General features: G+C 48.0%; 3 protein-coding genes across 5 annotated transcripts in view; 1 reads left to right on the top strand and 2 right to left on the bottom strand.

Moving 5' to 3' along the window:
* The window catches only part of SIK2 (salt inducible kinase 2), a 31,776-nt gene extending 27,297 nt beyond the window's left edge, over positions 1-4,479 (bottom strand). Inside the window, 1 exon segment of the mRNA XM_050322869.1 lies at positions 4,221-4,479. Coding sequence (XP_050178826.1) covers positions 4,221-4,370 — 150 coding nt within the window. The 5' untranslated portion in view covers positions 4,371-4,479.
* A 2,809-nt stretch (positions 4,480-7,288) lies between these two features.
* On the bottom strand, positions 7,289-13,912 carry LAYN (layilin). 3 transcript variants are annotated; one of them, XM_050322931.1, is made up of 8 exons: positions 13,838-13,912; positions 12,906-12,929; positions 11,271-11,574; positions 9,562-9,719; positions 9,432-9,470; positions 9,013-9,096; positions 8,739-8,841; positions 7,289-8,079 (listed from the first exon to the last, which is right to left on the bottom strand). In XM_050322931.1, exons 1-8 carry the CDS (start codon positions 13,902-13,904, stop codon positions 7,761-7,763), a joined length of 1,098 nt encoding a protein of 365 aa, XP_050178888.1. In that variant the 5' UTR covers positions 13,905-13,912; the 3' UTR covers positions 7,289-7,760. The 3 variants fall into 3 exon arrangements, with proteins under 3 accessions (XP_050178888.1, XP_050178890.1, XP_050178889.1); XM_050322933.1 differs by lacking the exon at positions 9,432-9,470; XM_050322932.1 differs by lacking the exon at positions 12,906-12,929 and having other exon boundaries at positions 13,838-13,911.
* Positions 13,913-23,272: 9,360 nt separating this feature from the next.
* On the top strand, positions 23,273-24,918 carry BTG4 (BTG anti-proliferation factor 4). Its single transcript, XM_050322771.1, has 4 exons — positions 23,273-23,445; positions 24,007-24,144; positions 24,310-24,505; positions 24,742-24,918. Exons 1-4 carry the CDS (start codon positions 23,273-23,275, stop codon positions 24,916-24,918), a joined length of 684 nt encoding a protein of 227 aa, XP_050178728.1.
* Positions 24,919-26,462: the final 1,544 nt, after the last annotated feature.

The following is a 26,462-nucleotide window of genomic DNA, read 5'->3' as shown; positions in this document are numbered from 1 at the left end:
ACGGCTACTAGCAACAGCTAGAAACAAACAACCAAAAAAAAAATCCCAGCCAAATATCATTATATGAAATCAGTACCAACTTCATCCCACAAGGAAAACAAAAGGGGGGATCCTGCTCCTTCCTTCCCTTCCCCCATCATCAGTTTTTGCTGCTCAAGGAGTTACATTCCAAAATATCCTTGCAAGTTTCGTGAGTCCTGCTCATTTGTAAAACGTTAGGAATAGCACATATTTCCTTCCCTCTTTCACTAAGCTGGGGTTTGCTCAATCCTCATCTGACATCTGGGAATTGAAGCTGCCAAGAAGCGAAGATGAAATGATTGTCAGAGAAGATGAAAGTTCCTCTACTCTTCAGCTACTCCAGCTTTCAGTTTTCATTGTTTGTGTGTTATTCACTTAATTCTTACAAGAAAAAAAACAAGGCAAAAAAACAAACACTCAAAAAAACCAAACAAACCACAACACAACTTTCCTTCCCCCAGCCCAAACTCACATCCAAACACAGGTTTGTCCGTGTCAGTTCAGGCTTTGTGAGGGTTAGAAATTCAGATTTGAGCTGTTAACCCAACACACCCTTAAAACAGATGAACTGCGTTAAAATTAAGAAACTAAAATTAACAAACACAACTTCCTGCAGTTCTGGAGCAACTCCAAAGTGCTGGGGTATCACAGGTGCATGAAACCATCCCCTCCCTGAGGGTGAAGCACTTCATGCTCTCCCCTGCAACAGACCCAGAGAGCCCACAGAGAAATCAGCACCCTGAGTCTTTCTTTTTCCTTGGCAAAAGGGTCATTTTCCCCCAGGACTGCTCCACTCACTCCCCCAGCTCATGTGTTATCCCAGCTCAGGGAGATGCTGTCCCTGCCTGTGTCCCCCCTGAGCAGCTAAACCAGCACCACAGCTCCCATCAGGAGCCGGGGCTTTCTTTAATTTTTATTTTTGCCAGGGAAAAATACGAAGTCCCCGGACCACAGCAGGCAGGCAGAGGCAGAGTGGGATCCACAGGGACACACAGAGCTCCCTTTTCACCTGGGGAGCAATGAGCAATGGCCAGTGTCCCTCTGGAGGTGACTAATCCTTAGGGGGTGTTGGTTACGGAGTTTTGGGGTGGGTGGGGAACACGACTCTCCCTCCCAGCCCGTTCACAAAGACCTGCCTTCATCCCCAAAGTGCCTTTTCCAAGCAGCACCTTCCCCTATTCCAAGAGCTTTTTTCACGATTTCACCAGAAGCAAATCTCCATCAACTTTCTGCTTCCAATTACTTCTGTTCTCTTTTCTTTCTCCTTCCGAGAGGGGGAAAAAAAAAAAAATAAATAAAACCGTTGCTCATTTCCACGCCTCATTAACAGAAGTTACCCTGGGATCACAGGATTGCTGGGCAAGAGGATAAATGAGCACGGCAGGCAAGCACGTGCCCTCAACTTAAATGGCACCAAAAACACACAAACAAGCAAAGCAAAGGTCGAGTCCTGTCCCCCTTCTGCATGCACTGGCAGTAAAAAGAGTCAGCACCCCCTTCTATTCCCCCAAATCCATACCAGCCACCCCCATTTTCCTTAACTTCCACACCTCTCTTTGGCTCATTGTGCAATTTTAGGGTTGCATGAATGTGGGGTTGAAGATGAGATTTCTGATTCTGCACTCACCATCTACCACCCCTGTCATGCCATTCTCACCTGTACTTTGGAATTCTAAATTCCTATATGTAGGTTTTCCATAAAAAGGGTGGATTGTGCATAATCTGTAAGTGGTGACGTTCAAGGCAATAAGGTCCCATCCTTTTTAATTTGATGGTTATTGGCTAGGCAGAGTTGTGTAAAAAAAAATAGCAAATATATTTATATTTATATACCGTATAAAATACTCTTGCAAAATACTGAGCCCAACAACAAATTGGTCCTGAATTTAAAGGGTTTCAAATAGGGAGCTTCAGGAGAAGCTCAGGCAAGGAAATAGTCCTTTTAAAACAGCTTTTCTGAGCAAGTCTCAGCAGCACCACAGCACAGACCCCAAGCACAGCCCTTCTAAAAAACTCAATATTCTTCCACTGGAATTTTATTAAAGGCACAGAGAAATTAGCAACTCAAGAAATTTAAGCAACAGTTTAGAACAAGCTCGAAACACGACCTGCCTTGCCTCTGGAGGCACGAATAACCAGGACTTCCACTTTGTGTGCTCAGTGATCTAACAATCAGATGAGGTGCTCCAGACTGGAAGTGCTTATTCCAAATAGTATTTGGCTGGAATTAATTTCCTCTGACATCACCAGAAGTAATCTTAATAGGGTTCCCCTTCCTCAAAGGCCATGTAAGTACTTCCAGCAACTAGCTCAGCAATTAAATTCCAGATAAACACTCCTGCATCTCTTATTGCAGAAACACAATGCAGCTGCACTAAAAAAAAAAAAAAAAATCAAAGACCTTGACACAGATCTCCAACACGGGCAAATCTGCTGTTTAAAAAAAAAAAAATAAAATCACAGAGGCTTCAGACTGGACAGAAAAGTTGGTTAAAAAAAAAAATCAAGACTGTATTAGAATGCACTGAAATTCAGCAATTTCTTAGGACAAGGGTGAAATAAAATCATACCAGAGCTGGGGAGCTGCTGAGCTCTAAGTTTTCTGTAACCTTTGTTATTTTGAACAATGCTAAACAAACATACTTTCATACAACACAAATAAAGATGAAAGTTTTCACCCCCGTCGCAGAGTCCGCCAAAGAAATGAGAACTACAGAGCAAGTGAAAACTTAATATCTTCGAGTGGAGCCTTTACAAGTTTGGCATCTGGCAACAAACTTGGGAAGGGAGCACTAACACTGCCAGGGCTTTGCTTGGCTCTTCAGGAACAGCAAAGGAAGGGCTTGAAAAGAACTGAGTCTATTACGAGCTGGAGAAATGAGAGAAATTTCTTTTAACCCCTGGGATGCAAAGCTCATGGACCCCTGTGTGGGGAGAGCGCCACGGGTTTGCTTTGTGATTTTACCACACGGAGACCACAGCGAGGAAAAACTGCCAGGTCTTTTCAGTTTTCACTTTGTACTTCAGGGAACACCGTAAATGACTTTTGTCAGGTACAGAGCAGCACGGCAGCCTCTTCCTCAGCAAACAATGAAAGCAACCAGAACACAGGCTCACAAAAACCTTACCTCTAGGTGTAGTGACTAAAACTACCTCAGAGCAACATACAGGAGAAAGCTGAGCTTTCAGAGCCATTACTCTCACCAGACACTTCCTTTTTTTCTTTTTTTTTTTTTTCCCTTTTAAAGTGAACATGACTACATTTTATCCACCCAGACTGACAATAATTTTTTTTGTTGTTTTAGGTAAAGCACCAGGTATTAACAATAATCACCGGGTAATACACGGGGGCGGTTAAACAAAGAGACTAAAAATGGTTGAATTTGGTCAACTTGCAGGATGCTGGATGGACGGAAGGATTCAGGACACACACAAGTTCCTCTGCTGGAGCGGATAACCCGGGGAGAAGCACTGCTCATCATCTGCAAGCACCGGCCAGGTCAGGACACCCTGAAATACCCAGGGCACGACGGCGGGCAAGGTTTGAACCTTCCCAGCTCACCCACCAGCTGCCTGCCCTGCTCACACCCCGAGGATGCTCGGGGTCGGGAGGGTGCCATCCCTGGGGGGTGACATCCTTGGGGGGTGACATCCCCGACCACCCGCCCGCGGCCTGAGCCACAAGGGCTGGGAGGAGGCGTTATCCTGCCCTTCCCGGGGAAGATGAGAGCAGGAAAAACCGACCCGGCTGCTGCAATAAAATAAAATATCCCTTTTCGCCGCGGGAGGTGCCGGAAGGAGGGACAAAAGCGGGCGAGGGGCGCTCAAGGGAACAGCCGGCTCCGGGGGCGGGGGATCCCCATCCCGGGGCAAGGTCCATCCCCGGAGGGGGCACCCCCATCCCAGGCGGACACCCCCATCCTGGGGCTGGGTACCCCAAATCCGGTGCTGGCTCCATCCCCGCGGCCGGATACCCGCATCCCTGGTAGGGTACCCCCATCCCTAGGGCTAGGGCCATCACCCGGGGGCTACCCCCATCCCGGGGCCGGGTGCACGCCCGGAGGGGGTACCCCCATCCTGGAGCCGGGTACCCCCATCCTGGAGCCGGGTACCCCCATCCCGGGCGGGCTCCCTCCCCGAGGGGGGCAGCGGAGCGCGGGGCGGGACGGGGGGTCGGGATGCGGCGGGAGCGACCTCACCTCGCTGCGGGTGATGCGGTGCCGCGCCAGCTTCACCACGGCGAAGTTGCCCTTGCCCAGCGTGCCCTCGATGTCGTAGAAGCCGACGCGGACAGGGCCGAGCCCGCGGGGCAGCAGCGCCGGGGGCCGCCGGGGCTCGGCCATCACCATGCTGGGCTCGGGGGGCGGCGGCGGCGGCGGCCTCGGGCTGCTCGGGGTCGGTGCTCGGCGGCCCCGGGGGCCGCGCCGCCCCCTCCGCCCGCTCCGCCCGTCCCTCGGCCGCCGACGGACCGACACACGGACACCGAGCGGCGTCACCGCGCGCGTCACCGCGGGCGGGGGCTCGCCATGGAAACCGGCGGCGCGCCCGCCCAGCGGGGCCGAGCCCGCCGGTGGGGTGGGGACAGCGCCGGGACACGGCACCGGCGGCCAGGGGGAGCGGGGCAGGGCACGGGGAGGAGGATTGGGCATGGGGAAGGGGTTAGGGAATGGGGTGGGATGGGGATGGAGGCGGGGATAGGGATGGGGACAGGGATGGAAATGAGGACAGGGATGGGGATGGGGATGAGGACAGGGATGGGGATAGGGATGAGGACAGGGATGGGGATAGGGATGAGGACAGGGATGGGGATAGGGATGAGGACAGGGATGGGGACGGGGGATAGGGATGGGGACAGGGATGGAAATGAGGACAGGGATGGAGATGGGGATAGGGATGAGGACAGGGATGGGGATGGTAATGAGGACAGGGATGGAGATGGGGATAGGGATGGGGACAGAGATGGGGATGGACATGGGAATGGGAATGAGCACAGGGATGGAGATGGAGACAGGGATGGAGATGGGAATGAGCACAGGGATGGAGATGGAGACAGGGATGGAGATGGGAATGAGGAAAGGGATGGAGGTGGAGACAGGAATAGGGGTGAGGATGGGGACAGGAACGGGGATGGGGCAGCGGTGCTGAGGGTCAATGGGTCCCCCAGGCTCCCCCCACAGCTTGGTGTGGGCATCCCCATCTGCTCTCCCTGCTCGGTGGGTACCCCATAGTGTAGCAGTAGGAGGGGTCAAACCCACCCCTGGGAGACATTTATGTGCTTTAATGAGATCCCCTGTCAGCCTTCTCTAAGCAGGCCCAGCTCATTAGCAGGATGAGGGGGAATGGGTCAGCCCCAGGTGTCTCTCCAGCCCTAAATCAGGGGCTCCATGCATTGGCACCCTGAGCTGCTGCACCTGGATCAGACTTTGGGGGTCCCTAAGGAGCTTAAGTGGTCAGGCAGTTGGACTAGATAATTTTTGCAGGTGCCTTCTATAACTAAACTATTCCTCTATTTATTTCCTACACACCTGGAAAGGCAGATTTGGAAGCTCTGTTAGGCCCTTTGACATGAAATGGTTTGAGGACCTTCAGAGTTGACAGTGTGTGAAAAAAGTTCCTTTCTGGTACTAAGTCCACCAGGTCTGATTTGTCTGTGCACTTACACATTAGCTTGCTCTCATTTTAAAAATGCCATTTCAGCTCTGCAGTAATCTCTGCTGTCCTGGGTCATGCCTGCTCCTCTCTGATCACTCTTACCCTCTGCCCCTTCTCATGCTGGAGGACTCATTTTGGGTACCAGGAATCACCCCTGGAATCTTTGCTGGGCTCCACTGACTAAACAAGGCACATCCAACAGCTGATGGAACAAGAGGCCTCGTGTCTTTTGGATCAGCAACACAGTCACAGCCCTTTTCTGATGCAAACACAGCTCAAAGCAGAGCGTGGCCCCGAAAAGAACAAGTGGAAGAACGCAAGGAACAAACTTGTGCCTCTTGCTTTCCCTTTTTGATACAGGTTTTACACGTCAGGCTGCCTCATGCCTGCGAAGGGTGGGTTAAATCTGTGAGGTGTCAAACAGTGATGACTGTTCTGCAAAGGGAGCTGAAGATCTCCGTGCAAAAATTCATGCCTGTCCTTCCCTGTTCATGAGATTCCTCCAAGGAGTGACATTTGGAGATGACGCTGCTGACTTGGGCTGCCATGGAGAACAACCAGAGTGCTCTCACTGTTCTATTTATCCCCTTCAGAACTTCTGGCAGTGACTAACTGATGACTTGACTTAGTCAGACATCCACCCTTTTAAGTGATTGATAGGTACATGAGCAAGCTTTCCATAATCCTACTTGAATAGAAAGTGGTGTCATCCCAAAGTGCCACTTGTGAAATTTCTCTGTTCTGAGGGGCTTCATTTTTATTTTACAGACTCGAGCTCGGTGTGTTAAAAGTAACTTTTGTCTCCACTGTGCAAAATATTGCCTAATATTAATTCTCAGTCACTTTATTATAAACTGAATTCTTGAGTATTTAAACACTTATTTGCTTCCTGGCCACAGGAAAGCCTCAGCCTGGTGGGAAAAAAAATAAATCAATAATTAAGTCAGATTTTGTGCTTGAAAGAGCAAACTCCAGCAGCAGCTCGAAGGTTCAGGTTGCAGAAACATCCTTTGTCCTGCAGATTTTGGCGACCAGCGATGGCTTTTGCCGTGCTCCAAGGAGAGGGATCCCAGCGCTCCTGGCAAACCCCAGGCGTGGAGCGCACATGCCCTCGTGTGGTCACTGCTGCCGCACTGATCCCGAGGATCCAGGGGAGACGTGGAACGGCAGAATTCCTAAAATCTCCTGGCCTTAATGCCCCGCAGAGGCGCTGGGCACACGCGGCTCGCCAGGACCAGAGCACCCAAACACAGCCTCAGGCACCCAAAATCTCCAGCCTTTTGCCAAACCTTTGTTTTCCTGGTGGCTTGTGAAATTTGTGGCGTTTTTTTCTTCTTCTTTTTTTTTTTTTTTTTCTGCTATTTATTTATTTCCATGCAAAGGGAGAAGAGCGAGCTTTCAAGGGAACCCTGTCAAGAGCTAAAAGTTCATTTTAGGTGCTCCGTGGATTTGTTCAGCAGCAAAGTGCTGCTCTCTCCTGGAGCCAGGAACGCCTGAAAAGGTGTGTAATAAAACATGCTTGATGTGCTTGGTCTCCCCTCCCTCCCTCCCTCCCAGGAGGATGAGGGAAAGAATTGGAAGAGTGAAAGTGAGAAAATCTGTGGTTTGAGATAAAGGCAGTTTAATGGGTAAAGTTGCACACACAAGCAAAGCAAACCAAGGAATTCATTCCCTGCTCCCCCCTGGGCCATCTCCAGGAAAGCAGGGCTCCATCCCACCCAACAGGCAACTTTTAGCACCTTTAAGACCAGTGGGTCAGTTAAATAAATAAGGATTTTGGATTGTCCTTTACCTTTCAAGGCATATCTTTGGTACAAAAGTGAATCGGGAGGATTAACAAGCCATTCCCAGGGCAAAGGGGGCTTGATGCAAAGCAAAATATATACATTCTTTTCACTCTGGATCGTTAAAAAACCCATATTCTTGCCAAAAAAAAAAAAAAAAAAGAGAAGAATATGGGCCCAATGCAAAACCAGGACAAACACCACATACTAAAACAAGTTATTAAAACAAGTGCATAGACAGGGCAGGTGAACTTGTCTCATCTGAAATCCAGGGGTGGGTGTTTTTTTTTTTGGTCCATCCGCTCAGTATCCATAAATCTCATTGTCCACCCAGGTGGACTCCTTGCTCCTGCCCACACGGTCCCCACAGAGCTCGTAGATGTCGTTGGTGACAAAGCCGCTCTCGGTCCCAAAGCTCGAGGTGTTGGGGGCTGGCCTGCCCAGCTCCCTGTGCTCCCATGCCTGGAACGAGGAATTCTGGGTGCCAGGCCTGGCCCCAGCCAGATCTGCTTCTGACTGCTTGTTGATGACTTTGTAGATGTCCAGGCTGGGGCTGTTCCCCCCGGGCTTGGACAGCCAGGCATCCTCCTCCTTCGGGCTGGTGTCCATTCGCTGCTCCCTCCTTGGGAAAGGGGGGGGAAACAAAAAACCCTCATGTGGCTTTTCCTGAGGCAAACACAAAGCAGTGCCACATCTCTTACAGTTAATGCTGACCCCTGAGGAAAGCTGACCCTCAGAACCTGGGCTCTGCATAGAATTGGGAATTATTTGTCATTCCAGCTGCACCCCTTGGCACGACCTGGAGACGCCGAAGCAGCAAAACCCAACCCTGACATTCCCAAAAGCACAACCAGCACCCCCAGCAGAGCTGCTGTGCACACAGGGGAAGCAAGGAGAGGTTGTTGATAAGTATTACTTGCTTCTTTTATCTCCACATTTTTCACTTTCGGAGGGGAGCATCTGATAATTCAAATCAATAATTCAAGTCGATAACTCCAGTCTTTAATAAGAAAGATGAAGTGCTACCACATGAAAATCATTGTCTTGTTTACACTGTTCTTCCCTGATTACTATATCTGTGAACCCAGTAATATGATATAATGTGATTTACTTAAAAATTTGCTTGGAAATAACAGCCTGGGGCACCCACTCCACTTTTTAAACATTTCTTTGGCTGCAAGCAGCCCTCTGCAGAGCACCTCACAGGGTGCCAAAACCAGCTGCAAGATTACTGCCAGGGAATGCTATCACAGTTGATCTTAACATAAAAATGCCACTTACCTCCTCACAAAAAGCCAGAAGCAGGAGATGGCTGTAATGGCCATCAGGAGCAGCAGCACAGGAATGCTGGGAATAAGGATGTAGGCAAGACTCTGAACAGGTTCTAGGGGTGAAAAGGAGTCAGTGGTAAGAAGAAATTGGAAGTTTCTCACAGTTAATCACCCACTTAGAAACAAAACATTAGCAGTTTAGCCACTCCAAAGTGCTTCAATTAAAGTGCCTTCTTCACACCCAGAACACTTTGCTCTGGGATGGTGTGGGATGCACAACATACCTCTGGCTCCTACAGCTGTCACATTTACACCTCTCTTACAGGGTTCCCCTGGCAACACTGGGCTCAGGGGCTCTGTGGCAACATCTGGAAAGAAGCAGCTTCGTTAATATTGCAGATTTTTTGGGTTTTGAAAGAGCTTAAGAATCATAAAAGTGAGGGTGAGGAGATGGAAGAGACTGAGGGCTGCACAGGTGTGTAAAGGGTACCGGCCCTCTTGTGCTTCAGTGACCTGCATCAACAGCAGCAAGACTGTTTTCCTACAGGATGGATTATGGAACAGCACAAGGGAAAGTGCAAACTGCAGGGAAGCTTCTTGCTCAGTAAGTTTTCTGTCTGTTGAGCATGAGTGTGACACGGTGTGTCCACTGAAGGGCAACACATCACTGAGAAAGAGCCCCAGACAAGTAACTCCAGCTCACCTCTGGGAGGGTCCTCTACTGGAGCAGTCGTTGGCTTCTCTGAAAGAAAAGAGAAACACCCTGTGTCCCTGCAGCCTCCCGGTACCTTCTCCCCAGGGTTGGGTTTCAAAGCTAAGGAATGACTCATTACCCAGGGAATATTTGCAAATGAAGTTATTTTTCATGTTGCATCTGTCGTCGTTCCACTGAAACATGTAAGGACCCCCGACACCTGGCGGGGCAGATGGCTGGTGGTACATCACAACGCAGATCTCACTCCCACAGGATGGCTCATCCACGTACCAGTTCCTGAGAAAACACAACCAGCACAACCTGACGTCACTTCCCAGGAGCTCAGGCGGGAACACGGCCCAGAGGGGTCACAGCACCCCCCCTCCCCCCGAGAGTACAGTTGTTTATTCTTGGAATTGTGATTTTTCACAGAAAAACCCAGCAATCAGGGCGTTAAACATTAAGGAGCGAAGGGCTGAGCCTGAAACCTCCTCAGGAGAAATTCGACCTTCCCCAAACGCGACTTTAGACCCCGGCAAAATCATCCCTCACGGTTATTTTTTTTGCTCTCTGGCCTGGGTGCCTCGCAGAATTTCAACCCCTCTTTGATGAGGAAATGAAAAAGCTGAAGTGGGATCTGGTTTTCTCTGTCTAGAAACGCACCAGCACTGTCTTGCAGATAGTTTTTGTTGTTGTTGTTCTAATAATAAACTTCACCACTAGACAACTGTGCAGGCTTTTCCAAGAGTACACAGGAAGGAGGCTCAGCACCCTGGTAGTACCATTGTTACTGAAGAGGCATCTTCTGCTACTCAGAGGAACTCTTCTAAACTGGGGCTGATTTTGCCAAGTGTTCAGTACCCACTATTTTGGAACCAACCATGTTTTGGCTGCCCAGCTGGCCCGTACAACAGAGATAATTCCAGATGTCCCGAGGCATCCCACATGGGAAAACACCCCTGTGTGTTAAAGCAGTGTTTTTTCAATCCTCCCAGTGCTGTATTCCTCCCTCACTTCCTTCCTCCCCTGGTGTTTTCCTTGGCTTTATCATTTAGCATAAATAAGCTGTGTCTCACCAATGAAAAGGCAATAAAAGCTGTGCCTGTTTCTTAGCAGCAGATCTGGCTCCAGCTTCCCATTATCCACCCCCAAAATCTGAACCACAGGAGGAACTTTAATACATCCAGCAGCACTAAAAGCAGTTTTATTCATTTCTTCACGGAGCAACTGAAATACCTGATGAGCTCCCAAGGCAAGGAGGTCACTGGCAAGATGTTTTTACACATGTCCAATAGAAAGAGGAATGCAAATTGGTGTAAATGCTGTGGTGAATGCTTTGATATTTTAATTTCAACAAACGCTGTGGTTTCTCCTGCCTTAAGACAAGGAGGCAGAAACCTTACAAATGTGGGGAAAACTTGAACTTTTCACGTCTACGATAAATCCTGCAGCTCTCAGGTTTAACTGAGGAAAAAAAGGCATTCCTTCAGCAAGCAGAAGGGAAAGAGCTCATTGCTCAGGGATGAGCTCCAGGGGATCTGAAATGCAGGAACCTTCAGGTCCAAGCACATATTTTGTAGCAGCCTAATCAGATTTTTTTAAGACCAGATCACTTGTTCTTCCCGCTCCTTTTAGCAACCAAAAATCATCGATTTAGCCCAAGCTACGCTCTCCAGGTGTCATGTGGAGCAACAGAGAGTCTCCAGAGTGGGGTAACTTTATATCTGGATGGGATGCACCACAAATGGCAGCTGGGTTTGTTCACCTGGCAGCATCCTTTGTGATTGCTGAAGGCATCTGACAGTCCCTGAACCCTCTGGCCTCCCGGTGTCACCCACGGGTACCCACCTGAACTTGGCTGAGCTGCCATCCGACCAGGAGTAGAAGCTCTGACACTCTGTGCTGTTGCCCTCCTCCTCCTCCTCCTTTTCCCTCCTGAGCCCTATCCAGAAGTCGCCATCGGCAGCCAGGAGGCTGCTGATGAAGCTCTCGATCAGCCTCTGCTCCGCAGGGCTCTCGATGCTCACCAGGTGCCCCCCGTCAGCCCGGCAGGCCCGCTGAGCCTCCTCGTAGCCGGTCCTGCGGGAGGCATCGTGGAAATACACGATCTTGTAGCAGGGTTTCTGCGTCCCACGGCGGCAAACTGTCTGTCCTGCGGGGAGGGAGGGGCACCTGTCACAGCAGCTCTGCCTGCGGGGCCAAAGTTTCGGGGTTAATGCTTCCATCTGGGGGAGGTTTGCACTGTCTCCACGGAAAACACAGCACAGGTGAAGGGCCTCTTGTGTCACTGGCCTGGCAATGGCATCTCCAAGCTTTTCTTACTGCATCAAACAGTTTAGGATTTTCCTTTCATGTCCTGCTCTTCTCAGCTGCCTCACGGTTTTTCTGCGAGTTCCAGAGCCTGGGAGTTCCTCCCAAAGCAGCAGTGCTGTGCCAGGGAGCAAGCTCACATATGCAGCCTTTCCAGAACAGAGTTCCCTTGCAAGGCTCCCAAGAGGATATTTTTTTTTTTTTAAATTTATTGTTATTTTTAAGGAATTAAGCAGCTTAAATCAGAGATTCCCTTCCACAAGCAGAAATAGCAAGAATTTCTCTCCTAGGGTTTATGGAGTGTCATGGAGTGCATGTTGCAGTCATAGGATCATGGAATGGTTTGGGTTGGAAAAGACCTTAAAGCTCAGCAAGTCCCAACCCCTTCCATGGGCAGGGGCACCTTCTACTATCCCAGATTGTGCCAACCTGGCCTTGGGCACTTCCAGGGATCCAGGGACAGCTTCTCTGGGCAACCTGTGCCAGAGCCTTCCCACCCTCACAGGGAAGGATTCCTTCCCATCATCCCACCTAAACTTACTCTTTCCATTTTCAGCATCTCTGCTGTGGAGAACAAGACGTGTTCCCCCAGCCCAGCTCCCTCTGCTCTGTGCAATGCTGCTGACTGCCCAGGAAGTAAACAAATGTCTGTTTTCAGGCTGTCAGAAGCCAAGGACTTTCTCATGCAGAAGCAGCACAGCTTATTTTGGTTACAAAGGGGAGATCAAAGTGAAGAGGCACATCATCTGGATTCATGCACTTGTGTGCTCCTCGGCAGAGCAGCCCCAATATTTAGGCCGTGGAAACAAACAGTTTTGTTCTGCTCAGTAAATATTTCTTCTCAGACACAGTCTGCTAACCGACTGTGTTTGCACAGAGGGAAAACATTCAGCAACATTTGTAACGTGCTCAGAACAAAGGGGATGGGAGGACAGGTCATTATGAACCCCTCTGCCTTTGCTTTATAGTGGAGTTTGTGAACAGTTCAATAGTCAGAATCAGTTTGTTAACGTTTTACACAGAAGTTGCAACAGGAACAATTTGGTTTTTTTGGTTTTTTGGGTTTTTTTACTACAACAGCAGTATTAGAAAATACATTTCTGGCATAACCTGTATTTCTCTTGGGAACTTTGTACCTATACAGGCATGGTGAGAAAGGCAAAACCCCCTTACCTCTCCTGAGGGATATGTCCACTGCTGTTGTGAAAGGCAGGAGAAAAACACAGATGGTACATTGTTATTAAAGAGTTTCACTAGCTGTTTAGAAATACTGTCACAAGCTGCACTCAGGGTGTTTCTGATACACAAATGCAATTTTTTCCCCTCTGCCTTATCAGCCAAACTTGTAATTACTTCCAGCTAAGGAAAAATCTACTGTAGTTCATTAGTGTCTGATTACTGCTCTTTAGGATCCCAGATAGGGTTTAAGTTACAGGGGACATTGTCTGTGTAGCTGTAAGCAGTGCTGAAAGGGTTCCTTGTATTCCCCCCTTATCTCCTCACTGCCTGCACTGGATCTGCCCCAAAGTCTGCTGACTTCAGTGAGCTCCCCAGGGCAGGGCAGGGAAACATCACAGAGTCATGAAAGTTGGAAGAGACAGAATCCCAGAATGTGCTGAGCTGGAAGGGACCCACCAGAATCACCGAGTCCAACCCTCAGCCCTGCACAGGCCCATCCCCAAGAGTCGCACCGTGTGTCTGAGAGGATCATTCAAATGTTTCTTGAGCTCTGGCAGCCTCGGGGCTGTGCCCACTGCCCTGGGGAGCCTGTTCAGTGCCCAACCACCCCCTGGGGGAAGAACCTTTTCCTGAGATCCAAATTAAACTTCCCCTGACACAGCTCCAGCCGTTCCCTGGATGCTGTCCCTGGTCCCCGCAGAGCAGAGCTCAGTGCCTGCCCCTCCCGAGGAAGTTGCAAACCAACACCCCCGAGCCCAACCTTCCCCCGAGCACCCCCCGCACCCGCACCCTCCCCGTGTCGCGACATTCCCGCGCATCCCGACCCTCCCAGCTCCAGGGGCGAGCGGCAGCGGGGCCGGAGCGCCCTGTCCGTGCCCGGGGGGCGATGCCAAGGCCGGGCAATCCCCCTTTCAGCCCCTTCTTACCGCTGAGCAGCCGCGCCCCCGCCGCGCAGCCCAGCGCGGCCGCGCACAGCGCCGCGACCGCCAGCATCGCCCCAGATCCGCGGGCGGAGGGGACGGGAGGGAGCCGCTCCTCCTCCTCCTCCTCCTCCTCCTTCTCTCCTTCCCTCCCCTCCTCGGGCTCCGGGCCAGCGGGCTCGGCTCAGCCCCGCTCCTCGGGAAGCGGCCCCGCCCGCGCTCGGGATGCGCCTCCTCTGTCCGCTCCCAAACCCTGGCGCGCTCCTCCCGCCGCTCTTCCCTTCTTTCCCGCTCCCAAACTCTCCATCCCTCCGCTTTTATACCTGTCCCGCACAACCCCCCCGTGGCGTGGGGAGCCGCCCCCTTGGGCAGAGCCGGACCCACCCGCGGCGCATCCTCCCAGGGTCGGGATGCGCTGCTGCCCTCGGGAAAGCGCTCCGGGAGCGGCGACACAACACGGGGCTCTGTTTCGAGCGTTAATGACCCCCGAGCCCGTTTCCTGGTGGCCGGGAAGCTGCTCCGCACCTGTTTCCTGCAGCGTTCTCCATCCACGGATTTTATGGCTCAGGCTCCAGGACAGAGCAGGACAGAGCACCGGGATCGATGCTTGCTTTAAAATAAGACACATTCGTGATTTTTATGTAGCTCAAACCTAGACCCGCTCCTGGGAGTTCAGCTGGAGAAGCTGTTTCTGAAATCAGTAATTTAAATAGAGGCAAATCCTTTCAGATGTCACGAGCACTGTCCACTCCAGGTCACCAGAAGTCAGGGATCTCAGTGCTCGAGCTGAGCTCAGGCCGTGGCTTTGCAGCCTGGGTCATGCCTGTGAAACAGGAACAGCCTTTCTGATGTTTCCTGGCCCTTTCAGAAATGTGGAAACACTTTGTCAACTGGTCTTTTCCCCGACTTTCAGAATTCCAGCCAGAATTAAAGCAAGATTAAGGTCTTCATAAATTTTGAAAATTGTCAAAGCTTCCACTTCCTTCTCTTGGCCACTATTTACAAATAAATGGAAAATATACAGAAAGTAAAGTACAGAATAATAGCAGCAGGCTTTCAGCATTTCAATGTCTATATCTTAATATAATATATATTAGTATAGGATAAAACTGAGTAGCTATTGCAATAATAATGATAGTAATATCCAGAACATCTTTCCCCCCCTCCCAGGCAGGACCTGATTATTTAGACTGAGAGAAATAAAAAGCAGAGCCAGCTTTAAATGCATAGAATTTGGGCAGAGCAGATATAGTTGGTTCAGCATTTTAATAAACTTTGAGAAGAGGAAGTGCTTAACATGAACCCACTTAAGAAGCTTAAGTAAGGAGGAAGAAGAAAGGAGGCTTTTATGTCTTAAATGAATACGTCATTTCTGAAAGTATCCTTTGAGATCTTGTTTTCCAAGTTATTTCTCAAATCACTGCACTCATCAGCTTTAAAATTTCAGTTCTACTCTCTGCAACTGGGGAATGAAATTGTATTAATTCAGATATAGAGTTCTTCTATAGATGTTTAACCTTCAACTCATTTATCACTGCTTTGTATCTTGGGAATTACAGCAGAAGGAAAGAAGTGCATTAATTTAATTCAAACCTCTTACTCCTGGATTTTATTCTCCTGACAAACATCCGGCCAGGCCAGCAAAACCCACTGTGTATCAGTCAATCTGGAGTTCACTACTGATAATAATAAAAATCCCGACGTGGAGTTCTTCCTCTGATTGCTCCAATTAAGTTTCTGAGAGCTTTTTAGGGAGCAGAGCAGCCAGTTCAGTAACTTTGTTATAAACTGAATTTTAGTGTTTTCAGGGGATTAAAAACCTAAAGACAGCCATGAAAAAAATCAAACAACTAACAGTGGACAGGCTGTGAAGATCCCTTTGGCATGTGAAACTGAGAAATTTAGACACACACTCTCTTATCCTTGTGGTTTTGGGGTTGAAAATTGTCCAATACCTATATTTAGCTGGCCTACACTTCATTTACCTCTTATACTTTTTGCTTCCTGCTATCTTTGGCCTGGACTTTCAGTGTCCCAGAGCCTACAGCATCCCCCTTGCTTAGGGAATTTGTCCCTGCACCACTGTGGAGACAACAGAGCTTCCAGGGGTGCAGGAACAGCAGGTCTGAGTCAGGTCTGGAGTCTGGATTTGAACCCTCAGTGACACCTATGACTGATAATAAGCTGAACATTATGCTTATTTCACTCAGTGCATTAATTTTAAATTTTTTAAGGGTTATTGTAGTTGTATAAAGTCATTTTTTCAGTGAAATCAATCAGTCATCTCTATTGCTGCAAGTTCTGGCTCTCAACTGTTGTTACTGAATTTAAAAAAAAAAAAATAATAAAAGAAGAATGTAAGATTCAGGGAACTGTTGCTGGCTCCAGCCAGAATTCAGAAAGCAGACTAATTGATGGTAATGGATGGGATGCCTTTTGGAATTATTAATAGGGAAAGGAGGGTTGCTGACTTGCAGGAAAGACTTGCAGAGCTCAGCACCTTCCTGCACCTCTTGCTGATTGCTCTCGTCTGGCCTGCCTCCCAACCCCAGGCTCTTCAGTAAAAATGGGCAAGACTTTACTAAAATTAGAAAAAAAAAAAAAGAAAAAAAAAAAGAAAGAAAATTGCAGAGTCAGGCTGGAAATGTTGTTACAGAGCTCCATGGTAGTTGTCTCAGTTTCCTTTGCTGGGGTGAATTGTGTCGATGGTCTGGGTGGAGCACTGATTATCCAGTGAGGGCAGCAGAGGCTCCAGCAGCAGTTTCTGTCTTCAGGACGTTTCCACTCAGGTTCAGGCTCGAGCCCCGAAGAGTTGCCACCACAGGCCTCAATTTTATTTGCTGAACAGCAATAAATGGAGGTAAATGTGAGAAGAGAGGCCTTAGACTGTAAGAGGGGTCAGAATGGGAGCTGAGGGCTGCAGAGGTGGAGGAGAAAACACCCTTTATTTTGTTCTCCTGTTTTCCAGTGTCCTGTGTGCAAACCAGTGCATGACCCAGCACAACTGGCACTGGTGTCTCCTGCCTGGGACAGGAATCCAGCACATTTCCCTTGCCTAAATCACTGTCCCGTTGATGCCCCTGGAAGGAGGGCAGTCAGTCAGAATTCCCACTGAGATGATCCTCCACACCTTTTTACCTGGCTGTGTGGCTAGTGATTGTTGCTCTGGGCAATCAGCTAACTACACTGCCTGGCAACCAGGCTGATGGAAAGCCTTCCAAGCCCTGCTTGGATGAAAACTGGGATTTTGTTTAAAAAACAAACAAACAACCCTCCCACAGCAGGTTCCAGTACTATTATTGAAATTCCTGAACATTGAGCCAAGTGGTCAGAGTAAAAATCACTTATCCATCCAGAGAGTTTAATATTTAATCATTGCTTAAAACCCCCTTCACTTGCTGGGTGGTTAAATAAAACATGAAAAGTAGATGAAATTTTTTTTTTCCCAATATCTGAAGGATGCAACCAAGAGAAATTCTTAGCCCAGTCTTGGTGCATAAGCAATTAAGATAATTAATTTAAACACAACAGACAGGTCCAGGAAAGCTCCCACTTCTGCTGGACAGGTAAAATTCTGGAAATAAAGCTGCAAATGAGTAACTACCATCAATAATTTTGCACTGGGAATGAGGGTAAGGAGGGTTTGTAGTGCAGTTTTCCAGACTGAGGTTGGAGCAGGGAATCCTGTGCCTTGTTTTGATGGCAGTGAAGTTAGTGATTGTGGAGCAGTGGGTACAATCAGCTAATTACACTGCCTACAAACCAAGCACTGCTCGTGGGTTCATGGAATTCAAACCTAGAGCACAAAGAAAGCACTGCCAATAATTATATTAATATACTCTTGCTTTCAGAATAATAAGGAATTAACAATAATGGAGAACATTGGTCATATCACCCTTATTCTACTAAATACAAAGCCTTTATACCACAAATTAATTGTGCTTAATAATTAAAACTGCAGTGAATGCAACACAAAGATAATTTCAAGAGTGCAAAGACGAAGCAATTAAATACTAAAATATAAATTATTATCATGCAGCACAATGGAAAGGGGAGAAGAGGAAAACCTCGGCATGGAGTCCTTGCTGGTAGCTGAGTCCAGAGCTGGAAGGACAAATACAGCTGCTGTTTTGGGTCAAGATAAAATAATCAACGTGAATAACATCACACCTGGTTTGTAGCTGGGCAGTTGGGTTAATGTGCTGTAATTTGGGATTCATGCAATTGCCATTCGAAGGTTTTTCAGGATGACAGAATTTCACTAATTCCCCCCCTAAAAAAAAATCCAGGAGCACAGATCATGCTGTCAGTCAGATGTGAGGCTACTCAAACCTTTTGCACTAATTTGTGGTAGCCAGAGAAATCAGTAAATCTGCTCTGCAGAACAAGCTGAGTGTGTGTAAGGAGTGAGAATCAATTGTGTAAGGAGTGAGAATCAATGATGTAAGGAATTAGAATCAATTATGCCCTGTGTCTATCAGATGTGTATGCAATTAATAATGCGATAAAACAATTTGGTGGAGATTTATCAAGCTAAATCAGGAATGAGACAGGGTCTGTGAGGTTTACAAGGATAAGTTTGCCTGCAAATGAATCCGTTTTGCCAGCCTTCACCCACAAACACCTTCGTGTTAAAACGCACAAAAGGAAGGCAAGACTTACCCCCAGGCAGCTGACCTTGCAATCCTCCTGCACCTGGAATAAAATGCTGAAAAAGGAGAGCTGCTCCCCTCTGGATCCCCTTCCCAGAGCACCCAGCAGAGTGTCCCTGGCAGGCGTTCCCCTGGGGATGCTTCCCGAGGAATGTCCCGGCTCTTCCCGCGGCTCGGAGTGTCCCCAGCCCGTGCCGTGGGTCAGCCCCACGCCCTGCACCCTCTGTGTACACTCTGTCACCATGGCCACCCAGGCAGGGCTCCTGCAGGGGCACTGGATGTTGCCCTGGGACGGGCAGGTGGCTCTGGCCATGGGAGGGTTCGTTGCAAAGGAGGTTTCCATGGGCAGGGTCGACACGGGACACAAACGCGGATTTTCCCGCCCTGCTCCTGTGAGGCTCCAGGTGAGGGTGGTCCAAGGCTCTGGTGGCACTTGTGGCACTCCAGCCACGTCCCTCTGGGCTCTTATCTGGGCACTGGGGCTTCAGCCTGGTTTTATATCCACACCAGGAGGCCCCAAAAGTGCCCAAGAGCTCCAAGGGATGAATGCCCTGTGCTCCTGGCACTGGGCTGCAGTGGGAGGCACAGGCTGAACCTCTTCACCCACTTTGTGACTTTCTTCACCTCTCTCCCTATTTTTTTGGGGGTCTACCAAGCTATTTCTGTTTGCTTGCCCTTGACCTGCTCAGCCCAATGCACTGAGCATTCCCTCCCTCTGAAAATCATCCATCACCCACAGAAACAAGTGGCTTGCAGGGGGAAGATTGCTGCTACAGGGCTGCACTTTGTTTCATTCCTTCCATGTCCTCAATCCTTTAAAGCAAGAAAACTGCAAAGAATTCTGCAGGGCTGGCTGCTGCCAGAGTGTGTGTAGGGAAAGAGTGTTTGCTCTTGGCCAGCAGTTACTGGAGAAACTCACAGTTCGTGCCTGGGCTTGCCTGGGGACCCAGGAGACCAATAATTTAATCTGCCTAAGAATTCTTGGGCTGGGTTAGGGGGCCTGATCTGAATCCCACTGAAGTCTTTGGACAGATTTCCATTGGTTTCAGGGAGCTCTGGATCAGTCCCATGAATGTCCAGGCACTGTGGTACAGTGGTTTGTAGTGGTTTGGCATTTTTTCTTTTCCTAATAAGGATTAAAACCCAGCAGCATAATTTAACAAAAGGCACGACTGTCTCCTCATTTATCTCATTTATCACTCAGAACACTTGGCTATCCAGTGATTTTTTTGCTAAATCTGCTGGGATGCTCCTCCTGTTTGGGAATGAGAGGTGGCACAGTTTGTTGGCTGTTACCTAATAGGTCTCACACTGGCACGGACTGTGCCAGTTTTGGTTTAGACATTTTGTTTCTTAGCTGTTATTAAACCAAATAGGGCACCCAGGGCCTTGTTTTCTTCAAGTCAGAGGCAACTGACAGCACTGTGAAGGATTTGAGTTCAATGAATCCACCTAATTAACCCAGGTTTTCTGGTCACTGGAATGCGAAGGCAGAAACACTCCCCGCTCTTCTGGTTGCTGTGCCATTAACAGCAAAAAGCCTGAACTGCTGCATGGTGTTAAAAATAGCAAGTTAAAAGTTCTCAGAACTCTACTTGTGCATCGATGACCACCTTAATAATTGGAGCCAACTGGAAGAACTGCCAAGAGCTTTGCTCAAATTTTCCCCCTGTTTGTGGTTGCAAAAATGTAGAACTTAACCTGCCTTTTGCCCCCAAGAAGTGCCACCTCACTGCATGACTGCCTGCAGGGCTGGAACCTGGTTTCTCAGGCGAGGAGTTTGTTTGCCTGCAGTTTACGTGCGAGCCATGGGAACAAACAACCCAACAAAAGAGGTGGTGGAGGGATTCAGGCTCCTCTTTGTGGAATCCAGTCACTTCACCCCCTTGTCACGGGATTTCTCCGCTCCCAGGGCCTGCCTGAACACGCTGGAGAAAGCAGGAAGGCAGGAGATGCTTCCAAGTCCCAGCCACTCATGTGTCTCACTGATCCAAACCAGCATTTACTGAGGAAAGGGTAATTCCTGAGGCTGAACCGTGTCAGGCTCAGATCCACATGGAAATCACAATCAAATCATTCACTCCAGGGCACAGGGTGGACTCCCTACAGAGAAATCAGGCTCAATAGCAGCTTCCTCAGCTTTGGCAGGAAAAACAGCATCATGCCAGAGGAGTCACAGTCTGTGTGCCTGGGGTTGTGCATGGACTAAATTTATTGAGAAGAACTTTAAAAGTTATAATTATGTGCATTACTCATCATTTCTAGGTGACAAATCTTGCTCTCTGGTGTTTTCCTGGACACCAATTTTGTCAGTGGAGTTAAAACTCCCCCAGATCTGATGTGGTTGCCTCCATTTTTTGTATAATGCCCACTTCTCTCTCTGCACTGCAGCAAAATCTACATGATCAAAAGTTTCTGGTCCCTTGAGAACTTTTGCTTTTGTTGTTGTGGCGTGTCACCATGCAGCAGAGTTTTAAAAAACCAAAGAAACACTGATGTGGCCTTAAACATGGCCTGCAGTGCTTGCAAGGGCATCAGACCCATCAACTCCCTGAGGTTTTTTTTAAAGCAAGTTTAATCTCTGGAATAAAACTCAGGCCTCAGGCACGAAAAGCCAGTTTCCCTGCTCAAGAATGTTCATCTGCTGCCCAGAGCTAATTCTGGGGCTGGATGCAGACAGGCAGCAGTGAGCAAAACCCTCCTCAGGCTGCCTAGAAAGAGGCTGAAAAATGTGGTGTGGAAATTCTTCCAGGCAGTGCACAGCAGTGGTTTCCTGTTGTCCTACCAAAAAAAAAAAGAAAAAAAAAAAAAGGCAACGTTATTCCCTTATTCTACATGTGGAAGGGAAGGGATGACTCAGGGCTTGTGTAGGGAACAGAATCCTCCTGTGTCATCCCAAGCACCCAAGAGCAGAGCACATGGTGAGGGAACTCTTGTGGTCACAACACTGGGGGTCCTTTATTATCCTGGCACTGCTGAGAGCTCTTTCTGAGGATTCATTATCTGTCCCAGGCTTTGATTTCCCTTTCATTTGAGTGGCTGTGGAAAGGCCCCCTTTTGTTAAGGAAGTATTTTGATACGTGAGAAAAAGGAAGAGAAGATTTATGGAGTTGTTTTGTTACTTATTATTTATAGATTTTATTCATTAATTTATCATTAATTGATGTTTCTATGTATTTTTATATATTATCTATATATTTATATACAGTACACGTAGTTTATATATTTATATATATTTTTATATAATTATATGTATATGTGTATATAATGCCTGCATATATGTATGTGTATATATAATATGTACATATATTTATATGTACATATATTTATGTGTCCATGTAATATATGTGTATTTATATGTTATTACATTGGCTTTATATATTATTATATTAGTTTTATTTATTATATTATATTTATTTATGCTGTAGCCAGAAATTCGTGGTTCAGGCACTTTTCTGCAGAGCTGGGTCCTTCTGCCAGTTTGTGCCTTCACACTCTGCATTTCTCATCCCTGTTCTTGGAGCACAATCAGCTCCCAGGACTGAAATGTGAGCCCTGGAACTGCTCAGCTCCAACATCCCCAGCCCCACTAAAGAGCCCCTTTAAACCACTCAGCTCTTTTTGCCTCCATTTGTTCTTTTGTCTTGGCAGTTCCTGATCATCTGGAGACACAACTTCCTGAGGCAGCAGAAGGGAAAAGGGACACATCAGCTGCTCTCTGGCTGTCAGACAATCGTTGCTTTTAAGTTTTAAACAATGAGCACAACCCTCACGTTTGAGGCTCTGCTTTTGAGCGGACTCTTAAACAGAGCCATCCCCACCCCGTGCCTGAAACAGCCCAAAACCTAAATCAATCTCCAATGACAATATGTTTCTAGGAAGATTAATGACATGATAGCTATAGAATCATGCACTTTTCTAAATGAAGAGTACCAAATGTGAGGGTTTCATACAGAAAGCAGTTAAGTCTGCCAGCAGCAGACAAGCACAGTTCTGATGATCAATTAATAAGCCTGGTACTATTTTTTTCCCACGGTGAATATTTCACTTGAACATTTCACAGGTATTGAGGGACAAATCAATCGAATATGCTCTAAATCAACCCTTAAAAAAAGGAGCTGATATTGGAACAAAGCCAAGCAGGTTGAAATGCCTTTGAAACCAGTGTTAGTTAAAACTACTGCCACACACCTGAATCTCCTGCACACCTGAGTGTTGTTACAACCCTCAGACCCACATAATTCCCTGTTCCATATAAGGCCTGAGCAAACTACACCAGAGAAAGAGAGGGTTTGGGAGCTGAGGGGTTGTCCTGTCCTGTGCAAAGGGTCTAGGGTTTTATGTGTTTTCCTGGAGCCTCTTTGAAGCTGCTCATAAAGTGTATTCCAGGTTTTCACTGTCTCTGCTCTGAAAAGGTAATGTTTTTTGTCTTCTTTGTATTTAAAAGAGCAATGTAATTTATTATAAGTTCTGCTAGTTGCTGACTATATGTGATACACAATAAGTAGTACTATATTTTAAACTCATATTTTATGTAGGCTGTTAACTTGCTTAGTGCAAGTGCCTTCTAGTAATACATTAAATTGGTTTCAATGCCCCAAACTAAATTTATCCTTTATTTGGCAGTCAGGCTTATCTAGGCTCTGTCTGCCCTGGCTTATGCAGGTTCTGCAGCATCTTTTCTTGGAACCTGATAGTACCTTAATGTTATTAAATCTGTCTAGTGTAGTGTCTCATCTGCACTGGTGACTGTCCAACAGCTGAAGCACCTCGTGTGCTGTGATTTAAGATGAAAGATGAAATTGCTGCTGCGGTCTTCTTCATCACAAAGCTGGTCAAGAGGGAAGACAAGCTGAGCAAGCATAAAATAGACAAATTTGCAGCCAGGCTGACCACCATCCTGTTTGAGAAGTACAAGAATCACTGGTACCCAGACAGCCCATCCCGAGGACAAGCCTTCAGGTGAGAGGACAGGAGAGGGAATGGAGACTTTGTGTGATGTTCAAGAGGTACTGAGCACCCTGGAGGCCTTAAATTGGCAATAAATGATACAAAATGGCAAGGGAGTCACTTGGTTTTCCCTTGAGCTCAAGGGAAAAAGCGTTATTAACTGGTGAAGATGCACCTGTTTTTCAGGGTGTGCCTGTGAAGGTGTGAGTAGGGACCGAGGTAGAAGTCTGAGGACAGTATTCACTGAGTGTCTTAAGTAGCCTCTGACTCCTTGGAAGCAGAACTCAGGTGGTCTTAGAGTGACTTTTGGAATCGTTCTAACTGCCTTTAATTCCCATAAACTACTGATGAAGCGAGTCAGGGCTTTATGTGCTTTAAACAAAACCTTGTTTGAGTTTATAAATCAGCCCCTTAGGCTGAGCTGCTGGTTGGGGCTCTGAGTGAGAACCTGCATCCCCAGGCTGCAGGTGTTGAGAGGACAAACAGTGATTTTTGAGTGTGTACTCCTGTATGAGCAGGACTTGCCAAGCTGCAGTGCAGTCCGAGATCCACCTGGGCTTTGCTCTTCCCCAGGTGCATAAGGATAAACAAACAGCAGGCCAGAGATCCCCTGCTGGAGCAAGCCTGTGTGGAGAGTAATGTGGACTTCCAGGAGCTTGGTTTGCCCAGGGAGATGACGCTGTGGGTTGACCCCTTCGAGGTGAGCTGCAGGTGAGTTCGGAAGGGGATGGCTGATACACCTCAGGTGCTCTGTGCGAGTGACATCAACTCCAGCCTTGGTGTCTGAGGGTCCTGCTCACCTGCTGGTGTCAGCTGGCCCCTCAGGGCTGTCCCTGCTTGTGCAGAGCTGCATCACACACCTCCAGTCCCTTCCAGGTACGGGGAGAAGAACCAGCCCTTCACCATCGTGCGCTTTGACGGGGAGGAGAACCCCAAGCTCCCGCAGCTCATCAGCTATGCCGTGGAGAAGGCAGCCCTGGACTATCAGTCTGGCACCTCCTCGGATGAGGAGAGCTTCCACAGCAAGCCCAGAGCCATCCCCACTGTCAGCAACCCCAACAGTGTGTACCAGGTGAGTGAGCAGAGGGTGATGTTGCTGCTCGGGCTCAGCCCGGAGAAAAGGAGGCCTGGGGGGGACGGCTTGACTTTGATATCTTGGAGGGGTTTTTTCCAACCTAAATGACGCTTGGAACGGGATAGAGCTTTTTGTGGGAGCTGCTCCTTAGGCTTCCTGCTGAGGGAATGCAGCAGCCTGTTCCCCCTCTTCCCCCAACACCCTTTAACGCGGTCCCGTTTCTCGCTGTTCAGTTCGGTGACTACTACAAGGCTCCCACCCAGCCCTGGTCCCCGTATCTCCCCAGGATGACCTACGTGGCTGATGGCTCCTACTATGGCCAGCACAGGGGTTACAAGTTCTACAGGCCCTCAGCTGCTTTCTCAGGGCCACCTGTGGACAGGTACCACTGGGTCAAAAGCAAGCCCTAGCTCTGTGGCTGTGCCTGGCTTAGGCTGTTCTTGGAGCACTGACTGTGGGGTGGGATGAAGGGCTGGCACTGAGGAACCTGATCCAAGCACAAAGCACTTGCTGTCTCTAGTCCCTGCCTGTCTTACTCTGTATGTCTGAAGCTTTTTCTGGGGGTTATTTATCGAAGTTTTTAAATGCTTATATTAATGCCAACACTGAAAAATTGATGTGAGTTTTGTGAGTTGAAAAGGAAATGCGAGTATCAATAAACTGTGTTTTCTATAAAAGCCATCTGATCTGCTACTGGTGCCCTGAAGGGAGTTCAAAAGCTTTTTGGTGGAAACACAAGCAAGTCAAGAGAGGGGGAAAAATCCCCTTAAGTTGCTTTGAAAGGACAATTTGGTCCCTTCTGGCACAGGCAGCAAGGACAGCTGAGCTGTGAGCAGAGATCTAAACATCATGAGCAGAAATGCTGAGGGTGTTTAGTGGCTCATGAAATTATTTGAATTGCCCTGTGCTGGTGGGGGAAGGAAGGATCTTGAGTGACTCTGCTCTTCCCTCACTTGCTTTTTACCTGCACCAGAGGCTGTGGTGATGCTCCACTGATCAGCAAATACTGAATGTTTCATGTGTTTCAGGGTTTGACTCTTGAATTTGGGAGAAGGAGAGACTGTCTCCCCAAGCCTAAGAGCAGAGCTGGGCTTGGACAGTGCAGGACCTGCCTTCCTGTACGGGAGAGAGCTGAGATATGGTGACTCCAGGACAAGTAAAGGTTGTGTGGGCTGGGCAAGTTGCTTTCAGTGGTGGAAAATAATATTTCTTGCTCTTGGTGTGTAACTGTGTAGATACAGTCACTTGGGGTAATCATATCTATGTTTTTTGCTGTGTCATAAACTCAGAAAAGTGTAACTATCAGATGAAGTTCACAAATGTGTTGTAGATTGATACACTAGTTTAAAAAATAATGCATTTGAGTGATTCTGTATTTTGCTTCTATTCCTGGAAACTCTGAGTCTGAGCTTTTTTGCAACAGTATTTCTCTTCACCACTTGCATGTGGCCAGAAATGTCAGTGGTGTCAGCCAAAGTCTTGTCACTTAAATCACTGCACTACTTTCACTCCTGATTTAATGAGCCTTTAGTTTGGAGAGGAAAAACACACCAAAGTTAAAACAGAAATAGAAGACTTGCTTTGGCTTAAAGCCTGATAACAAAAGCAGAGAACCAAGGTAGAACAAAACCACCAAGTCTTTGAGTGCCACTACAACTTTCTGCCCAGGGCTATTTCCTCCTCTAATGCCTTGATTTGTTTTACCAAACACTCCTTCTCCAAGCTAGTGATTTCAAGGTAGTAACAAAGCAGGTCTTCATTGCCTTTGCTGCTTAAAAACTGGTGTTCATCCTCTATGATCTGCACCAGCTCCTCAGTTAACACATCCACTTTATCCTCAAGTTCTGAAAGGGAGGAGGAAGTGCAGGTTTCCTCTTCAAAGCTAAAAAAAAAAAAATGGAAAGAAATGTTTAAAAATGAGAGGGAAGAAGCAGCAGTGTTGAAACTTCAATCA

This window comes from Myiozetetes cayanensis, unplaced genomic scaffold (assembly GCF_022539395.1).
Source record: "Myiozetetes cayanensis isolate MyiCay16 unplaced genomic scaffold, myiCay2020 scf29, whole genome shotgun sequence".
Lineage (NCBI taxonomy): Eukaryota > Metazoa > Chordata > Aves > Passeriformes > Tyrannidae > Myiozetetes > Myiozetetes cayanensis.
This window is presented reverse-complemented; position numbering and strand designations above follow the sequence as displayed.